The sequence below is a fragment of the Dromiciops gliroides genome, chromosome 2 (genome assembly GCF_019393635.1).
Source record: "Dromiciops gliroides isolate mDroGli1 chromosome 2, mDroGli1.pri, whole genome shotgun sequence".
Classification (NCBI taxonomy): Eukaryota; Metazoa; Chordata; class Mammalia; order Microbiotheria; family Microbiotheriidae; genus Dromiciops; species Dromiciops gliroides.
In genome coordinates, this window is record NC_057862.1 from 689,967,167 (window position 1) to 689,976,243 (window position 9,077).

Sequence of the window (9,077 nt, forward strand, 5' to 3'; positions counted from 1 at the left end):
TGTTGGCAGCTGACAAACAGCCAGTGCCTCTGGGGGGAGAGGGGCTGGGCTGGGCAGTGGGCCTCTGGGGTCTGAGGACCCAGAAGCAGGCCCTGGGTAGGAGCTCCTTGTCCTCTCACAGAGAACTCAGCTTAATCTCCTTCCTCACTGTTTGGGGATGACATTGGGGGAGAGCAGGCTCTTTTCTGATCAGCAGGCTGGTGCAATGGGGGCAAGCTTGAGCTTGACATGGAGAGAGCTGGCCTGATTTAAGAGTGAATGTCAGTGGATAAAGCACCAGCCCTGGATTCAGGAGGACCTGAGTTCAAATCTGGCCTCAGACACTTGACACTTACTAGCTGTGTGACCCTGGGCAAGTCACTGAACCCTTATTGCCCCCCCCCAGCCCTGGGGTGCCCTTTGATCCCCGCTTCCTCTTCTTACCCACCTTACTTCATTCCTCAGGTCTCTCTCTAAAGAACGGCCTGTCCCAGCAAGCTCTGAAGCCTTCCATCAAGGTGGAGCCCCCAAGTCACTACAATTCCTTCAAGTACAATGGCAACTCAGTGGTGGAAAGCTACTCGGTGCTGGGCAGTTGCCGGCCCTCAGACCCGTACAGCGTGAACAGCGTGTACTCTTGCCATTCCTACTATGCACAACCCAACCTCAGTGCTATCAACGGGTTCCACTCCAAGTTTGCTCTTCCATCCTTCGGCTATTACGGCTTCTCCCCCGGGAGCTCTGTCTTCCCCTCACAGTTCCTCAACTACGGTGCCAACGGCCGAGGTCCCAGCAGCTGGGGAGGCCCCATTGGGGTTTTCGATAAAAAGCCAGATCTCCAGGCCTTGCAGAGCAGCCTCACCCAGGCATATGGTGGCCCCGAATTTGCTGAGCTGCCGGGCCAGGCTGTCAGCAGTGACGGCCACCGTACGCCTCACCACCAGCCTGCCTATCCGGGCCCCAAGGAGTACCTGCTTCCCAAGGGCCACCGGACTCGCCCCACAGCAACAGACCCTCCCCCCTTTGCACAGAGTGGCCCCTGCTTTGGTCAAGTCATCAAGCAGGAACCGTGTGACCGCTTGCCCCAAGCTGAACCCCTCCCTGGGGTCCCCGGGCACATGGGCAAGCCCCCTATCCCTGAGGCCTCCCAGAATGGGACCAAGGAGCACCTGTGGGGGGGTGCCCACCCAGGCAGCCAGAGTGCTTCTCCAAAGAGGACTAATGGTGTGAGTGGGGCCTGGGGCATGTTCGCTCCCGGAGAAAGTTCTGTCCTCCCTGATAAGCTGGGGTCTTTTGGTGCTAGCTGTCTGCCAGCCTCCCGTCTCTCAGATGGCCAATGGGGCCTCTTTCCCTCAGAAGGGGGGCAGGCACCCCAGCAGCCCCCTCTGGGGCCTCCCAATGGAGCCGGCCTGCTGAGCAAGGCTTGGAGCCCCTGCAAGTTTCGTGATAGTCCTTCCACCTTCAGTGGGCCTAGCCTGGCAGAGAAGCCATGGGCTGTGGGGCCAGACTTCAGCCCTGCTCTCAAAGGAGCTCCGAGCTACCCAGAAAAGCTCTGGGGGCCTGTGAAAGGGGATGAGGGGAGGACTCCAACCCCTGGGGGGCCAGGCCTGCCTGAGAAAGCCTGGTCCTCTTTTGGCATGTCCCTAGGCTCTGCGACCCTGAAGCCTGAGGAAAAGCTGTGGGACTCCTTGAACCTAGCGGGGGTGCCTGCAGAGGGGCCCTCAGACAAGGGAGCGGTGAAGGAAGAGGAGGTAGGTGGCATCGGTGGTGGGGGTGGCAACGTCGGCAATGTGGAGGAGGAAGATGAAGAATTATGGTCTGACAGCGAACACAATTTCCTTGATGAAAACATCGGCGGCGTGGCCGTGGCACCCACCCATGGGTCCATCCTGATTGAGTGTGCCCGGCGTGAACTGCACGCCACCACTCCCCTGAAGAAGCCCAACCGATACCACCCTACCCGCATCTCGCTGGTGTTCTACCAGCACAAGAATCTCAACCAGCCCAACCACGGTCTGGCACTCTGGGAGGCAAAGATGAAACAGCTGGCAGAGAGGGCCCGTGCCAGGGAGGAAGCAGCACGGCTGGGCCTGAGCCACCCGGAGGTCAAGCCCTATGGGAAGAAGCGCAAGTGGGGGGGGGCGGCAGCCCCAGAGCCCCAGCCCGAGGAGAAGAAGGACCCCATCCCCACCCGCCACGTGGCCGCCATCACCACCGACTCGGTTGTCACCGTCTCCTCCTATGCCTACACGAAGGTGACGGGCCCCTACAGCCGCTGGATCTAAAGCATGGGAAGCCATCTTACCTCAGCGTCTGTGGCACCAAAGCCCAGGGCCAACGTTGTGGTGCTTTTCCCTCACCGCCTGGGCTGGAGAGCCAGGCTGGGCAGAAAGACTTCTATATGTATATGTAGCTACCACACCCACATATATGTATGACGAATTCTGCTCCAGTGCAAACCTCCCCAGAGCCCCCCCCTTCTCGCCTCTCCTTCCCTGGCACTTTGAGGAAGAGACTGTGGCTGCTGGATGTTTTTCAGTAATCTTAGTATTTATATCTCCACGTTGGGTTTTTCCCTTGGTCGGGGACTTTGGTTTTATTTTTAAGAATCTGTCCTTGTATATGACAAGAATGGAAGAGAGTTTATAGCATCCTTTCACAAAGGAATGGTTTTTAATTGCCATTTAAAATGTGTATTTATTGGATTTTTTTTTTTAAAAGAACAATGATGACAATAACCTAGCCGGCAAGAAAAGCCAGAATTCCAGACAGCTTCTGTTCCTGTCAGGAGGTCTTTGCTGGGAGTGGATCGCTCACACCACCCGCTCCCACAACCACACCTGGACCCCTCCAGAGCTGACTGACCACTTGTCCACGTCTCTCAAACCAAGTGCAGATGATCGAGCACCTCTTCCTTTCCTTGTGGCAGATACACACTTCTTATCACTTTGTGGGAAGCTAGCCCATCCAGACCGCCCTAGGTGCTCTTGGGCAGGACGAGGTATCCCATCGGGGTGTGGTTGGAAAATCTGCCAGGGTCCCTCCAGGGAGTTGTCCATCCCCTGCCCTCAGCTTGGCAGCCAACGCGCCATACACCTGAGCCACCTGAGAGATGCTGGGGTCGGCTTCTTCAGAAACCAGGCTGGAAGTAGACACGTTTCAGGCCTGCTAGTCTCCACACTGAATATTCTTTGTCCGTTATTTAGCAAGTCCCGTTTTGTCCTTGGTCACCAGGTAGCACTCGATGGAGTTGTGGTTGCAGTGGAGAAAGGAGGCTTCCTTAAACAGCCACTTCAGCTGCAGTGTGCAGCCACTCGACGTGATACTTGGGGACTGCAGGAATCCGTCTAAATCTTAACAGCAGTTTTTAAAAATCCAACCAATAAGAACCCCCTCCCCTCATGATCTATGCTAATATGGAAAAAGGGCTACTGTATCTTTAAGAAAAAAAAGGCAAACACAAACTGTGAATAGTTGCTCTGTGTATATCACTGTTGCAAAGTCTGGTGCTGTCTAGGATTTTGCTTTTGACTCTCCCAGTGTGAGAGAGCTGGGCAAACCGGGATAACAAAAAAGCAACTTGGAGATCCTCATTTCTTGGATTTTTACATTGGATCATGGTGCAAGCGGCATCCTTGAACCACCTGCCCTGCTCTGGCTCCAGGGCCTGGGAGGTGGAAAAGGGTCATTCCTTACAGATGCAAATTCAACTGGTTGCTACTTTGAGGTTTCTTTTCCAGCTGGTGCCATCTCCCTCTGAAGACAGTCTTCCCCCTCCACCCCTTCCTTTTCCTCACTCCCTCCTCTTCCTTTATTTCCCCTCTCCCTCTCCAAAACAAAAGAAGAAAAAATATCCTTCAGTTTTCCCCTTTAAAACTGGTGCATTCAAACAGCTCATTGAAACCAGAGAAGTTTCAATTGTTCATTTGAAACAATAGGTGCTTACTTTTTTTGCAACTTTGTTCTGAGAGCCTGTAAAAAGTGGTTGGGACCCACAGGTCAACAAGCTATTGATCTGTAACAAAGCAGACTCCTGGGGGAGGGGGTGTGAATTTCTGTGGTATTAGCTAAACTTGCCTGGCGATAGCTAGCTCCCCCTCCCGGCCCCTCATTCAGGCAGGCCCAGGTGGGCGGGGCAGGAGGTGCCTCCCACCTGGCTGCCACCGCTGCCTCCATACATCAGCCCCCCCCTGTGGACCTGGCCCTCCCCACGGGTGAGCCAAAACTGAGCCCTGAGAGAATTCAGTCAAGTGGCTGCAGCTGGCAGTGGGTGACAGTGTTCCCAATCCGAACAAAACCAGATGGATGCGACAGTCCAATTCCCGCACTTCTAGGTGCCTTTCCCGGAGAGCTGAGAACTGAATCCAATCCTTTGTTTACTGAAATGTTCCTGGCGCACTGGCAGAGAACCTCTGTGAGACGTTCGGAGGGAGCATTGGCGTGGTCTGATTTTAACTGTAAATAGTGAAAGATTTTTTTAAAGCACTTTCACCTAGATTTAAATAGCAACTTGAAAAAAAAAAAGCAGTATGTTTTAACAGATGATAATGGGAGACCTGTAAATAGTAGCTGTGTATTTAACGTGCTTTTTGTCCACCTTTTTTTTTTTTTAAAGAAACCATAATCCGTAACAATTCTTTTTACAGGATAAGAATGAGTGCTTTTGAAATCAATACCCAAGAGCCTATCAGGATTGAGGATGGTTCCAGACTCTGATTCATAGGAATTCCTGGGCACTTTTCCGTGCCGCGTGACAAAAGCCTTTAAAGGATTGGCCTACGCTGAGCATGCTAATTTTCTAATTTTGAGGAACAAGTTGGGGGCTGAGCAGTCCTTTGGATGCTATCTTGCTTTGTTGCATCAGTCCTCTCTTATGCAGGTCTCATTCAACTCTGGACTTAGGTAGACAGACGCAGGGGTGCCTTGAAAACTTCATTTTAAAATCTCTCTGAGAGCGAGTTGACTATTTTTAAGGAACACTTTGAGAATGTGACCTTCTGTTTGACCTTTAAACATCCCAGGTGGGTGGGGTGGCTGGTGGGGTTTGGAAGGTGTTTCCAGGATGACCCAGGGGATTCCCATAAATGGCATATGTGACTTACTCTTCCTAATGTTGCTTCTCCTTTGGTCTCACTGATTGTGGTGGCAAAATCACAAAGGGAATGGTGTCAGAAAGGAGAAGTGAAATCCAGCTAACTGCATGTGTCTTTTCTATCCCAGCCCCCCCACCCCCTCCCCAGCCCAAACAACTTTTGCTTTCTTAACTTTTAGACTAGAACACAGGCTGTTCGGGAAAGAGAAAAAGGGGCAGCCTCCGTTGGGTGGCTCCATCCCAGATAAAACGGTGTTTTGATGGAAACGATAATACTTTTGCAATGTTCAGAACCGTGCTGTTTTTTACACACTACATATATAACCTACCTCAAATCTCAGTCATTAAAAATTAGCATGCTTTAGACTTATATTAAAAAGAAAAAAAACTATGCACAGCTATTTATCCCACCCTTGCTGCTGAAGGTTTCTTAAAAGAGAAAAAAAATCAATTTTTTTTTTATTTTTTACTGGCGCCATCATTTTTGTAAGCTCTGAAGATGATTAACAGACATCTTGATCATGAGAAAGAAAAATGAAAGCCATTGCATCTAAAGAACCTTAACAGCATGACCCAGTTTTGCTCAAAATTCACCTAATATCATGACACGAGATTCATGGCATTTTTATCCTTGGATCTTTACCCTTTGTTTTGTCTCCAAATGCTGTCTATACTCAATGCAGAGTTGAGGTTCGACTGTCAAAGGAAGGACTTGCCCAAAACTGGGCTACAGGTTTGGGGTGGGGGGTGATGTGGAGAGGGATCACTGTTTGCAGCAGGTTATCATATAATTGGTGCTAGAGCCTTGAACCACTGTCTGACCATTGGACATTGAAATAAGCTGTTTCATGGGGTTTGTTTTTCATTGTCTTTTTTTTCTTTCTGCAGAACCCAAGGTTCCTAGATTCTAGTTTCCCCTCTACTGCTTTGCCTTCTTCCTGAGACCACAGTGGTGGGGATGAACAGAAATGTTTCCCCACTCTCAAATGGGCCCTCTTTGTGGCCATTTCTATTTGTTATGGGATCTGAGGGTCCCAGAACTGGAAAATCCCCCCCTCCCCCCCCCCCCCCGGACCAAATCTTAATTGCACTGCATGTGTTATACCAAGCAGAGGAGGTGTGTGCAGAGATCAGAGGAGGGTAAACAGTTCACTGAGAGAAATTCATCCAGCAAGATTTTCTTTTTCAAGTTTGTCACCACCACCTTATCCCCAAACTAAGGCATTGCAGAAGGAAAACTAAATACACACACGTATACACACATACAGATACACATACATATATACATACATACATACATACATGCATACATACATACATATCCCTGATGTGCCTCAACCAATATCTCTTCCCTTTTATTACTGAAGTATGCTCTATGGACTAGGAAGCATATTTTTATGAATTGAAATATTCTAAATAAAATGGTGCTATGGTGTTTTAACATAATTGTCTCCCTATCCGGTTTTGCTGAGGTGCTATGTAACCTGTATCAAACCACATACCAAACAAAAACGAGGGGGGCCTCCCTGCCCGTTGGCTTTCTTTTCCTTGTGGTGCTATCTCCCGGGACCTCCACTTTGGCAATGAATCTGGACTGAATAGTTCCAAATTGCTGTTTCCCTCCCTTCAGTGTGAAGTGGGAGCCAAACTCTGCCCTCATTTCCCTTGCTGTTGATGGAAACATACATAGTGCAGGAAGGGCTGGTCAACCTGGAGTCTCATATTCAGTCTCTGGGTTCTAAACCAGTCATCCCACAGGCTAGTTACAAGAGAAGGTAGAAAGTTCTAACTTGAGCTCTGCAGTCATTTTTTGCCCCCTTCTCTTCAACTGGCAACCCTCCCACTTGCAAAGGTAAATTTCTCAGGGAGGCCTGGCAGGAAAATTTCCTTGAGGAAACCAAATGGAACACCTACCCTTCCAGGAGCTCAGTTCACAGTTGAAAGGCAGGAAGAAATATTGAATCGCTCTTCCCACCCTTCCTCCCACACCACACTCCCGCTCCTTTGGGCCCATTGTTGCTTCTTCTACCTAAAAATAACATTTTACATTGAAGTAGGTGCCTACCCTTGACTGGGCTCAGTGGTCTACTTTGGCTAATCATGGTGTTTCTTTTGGGTCAGCATTTAGGAAGAGAGAGGATGGCGGTTCCGGCTGCTTTTCAACTCCTTTGTCATATGTTGGTGCTACTTTGATTTTCTCTTGGGTTCTAGGGAGTTGACATTTTGAAACCGACCTGAAAGCTAAGCTTTGCATTGGCACTGCTATCGTCATGATGCCTAAGAAACATACCTCAAAAGCTAGACTATTGTGACGATGGAGGTGGCTAGGATCTGCAAGGAGTGTCTCCAGACTAGGAAATGCATTTTGTTCATTTGACACTGTACTCATTGGGGAGAGTGTGGGAGGGGCCTTTTCTGCATTATTCTTAGGCAGTGAATTTTCAAACACCTAATTGGGAGCAGGAGTCCTCTTATTTTCTCCTAACAATTTCCTCATGCCTCCCAAACTTCCAATGAGCTTTCTTGACTGGTCAATTTCAGACCTTTGGAAGGGAATCTTGAGACCAGTTTCACTCAGCTGGAATCAGCCACTTGAGCATCATTCTGTGGCCCCCCTCAACCCCCCCCCCCGAAAAGGACAAGGTTTTGGGAGGAAACCAATCACTGCACAAATTGAAAAAGGGAATGGATTTTCGATTTGAAGGTGGGGAGTAAAGAGGGGGTTAGTTATGTGGTAACAAAGATGAAGAAAGCTCCAAACCCCCAGATTTTAGGTTCCTTTTTCTTTCCACCCCCAGCCAAGAGTTTCTACTGGTAGAAGGAGGAACAGTGAAGTCCAAACAATGGGCATATCTTTCCTCTTAAAGTAAAGATTGTCTAACAGAAACCCCAGGTTTTCCATTTCCCTTTGCCTAAGAATCTGGGAACAATTTGGCCCACTTTCTCATTTCTCTTCTAATATCAGGGATACTTTTAAATAGTGGTTTTAATTTTTTTTTTTGGCCATTTTTTTTCTCATTCTAGCATCATTCAGGGATAACTCACCATTCTTCACATGGAAATCTAAATATAAAAGGAAAGGAAAGAAATACTATTTTGTTGGTTTCTGCTTTCAACCTTTTTTTTTTTTTGCGTGTCTTCTTGAATGCCTCTATTTTTATTCCCTTTGGGGGGGATGAGAGGTGCTAATGCCATTTCTTTTTCATAACTTCAAATAAAAATATGAGACCAGGTTGGACTGTGGCAGGTTGATGCGGTAGAGTAATCTTAAGCTGTAGCTTATTGGTGAATTTCATTTTCTCTCTCTTTGAATTCCTGTTTGGTTACCTGGCTTCCAATGGAGGTGAACTTCCCAACCATACTTGAAGATTCCGTCTAGACTCTGTGACCGTGGTTACTTGAAATGAAGTTTATCTGGGGTTGGTTGATGAATGGTAGAGTTTGCAATGTCTCAAGGCAATAGGATGTGTATTATTAAACTGTAGATATTATTAGTACAGTAAATTTATGCTGATAATTTTATTTTGTATAATTTTTACCTTTTTTGGTTAATATTTTTCCTTCCCTCCCCCCCCCCTTTTTGGTTTATCTCCTACCTGACCTTGTTCTCTCCTACCTCCCCTTCCATAAAAGCCTTCTCCTGTCCTCCCCATCCCCCTCAGTGTTTCAGTAAATTTATTTTTCAGGTGCCTAAATATTGCAAGTATGAATCCTTTTTTTTTGATTTGTATTTTATTATGATTTACACAAACAGCTGGTTTGTGAACTGTATTACTCCTGATATCTTTAAAATATTGTGGGTGTTTTAATAAATTTTATATTTATTTTTTGCACTCAAATTCTGTGTGTTTTTATGGCTTCTTGCCAGGTTCTAGGCACAACAAGTGATACTGTGCCTATCTCAAACAGCCTAGCATAAAATTTGAGGTAGGACCTCAACAGTAAGATAGTCAAATCCATCCCCACAGATTTCTACCCCAGCACACAGACAAATGGCCTTAGCTGG

General features: G+C 47.9%; 1 protein-coding gene across 2 annotated transcripts in view; it reads left to right on the forward strand.

Moving 5' to 3' along the window:
• The window catches only part of TET3 (tet methylcytosine dioxygenase 3), a 145,982-nt gene extending 137,114 nt beyond the window's left edge, over positions 1-8,868 (forward strand). For both annotated transcript variants that reach the window (XM_043986352.1, XM_043986353.1), the window contains one exon: positions 445-8,868. In XM_043986352.1, the coding sequence (XP_043842287.1) occupies positions 445-2,264 (1,820 nt within the window). In that variant the 3' untranslated portion in view covers positions 2,265-8,868. The remainder of the gene's footprint in view (positions 1-444) is intronic.
• The last annotated feature ends 209 nt before the right edge of the window (positions 8,869-9,077 follow it).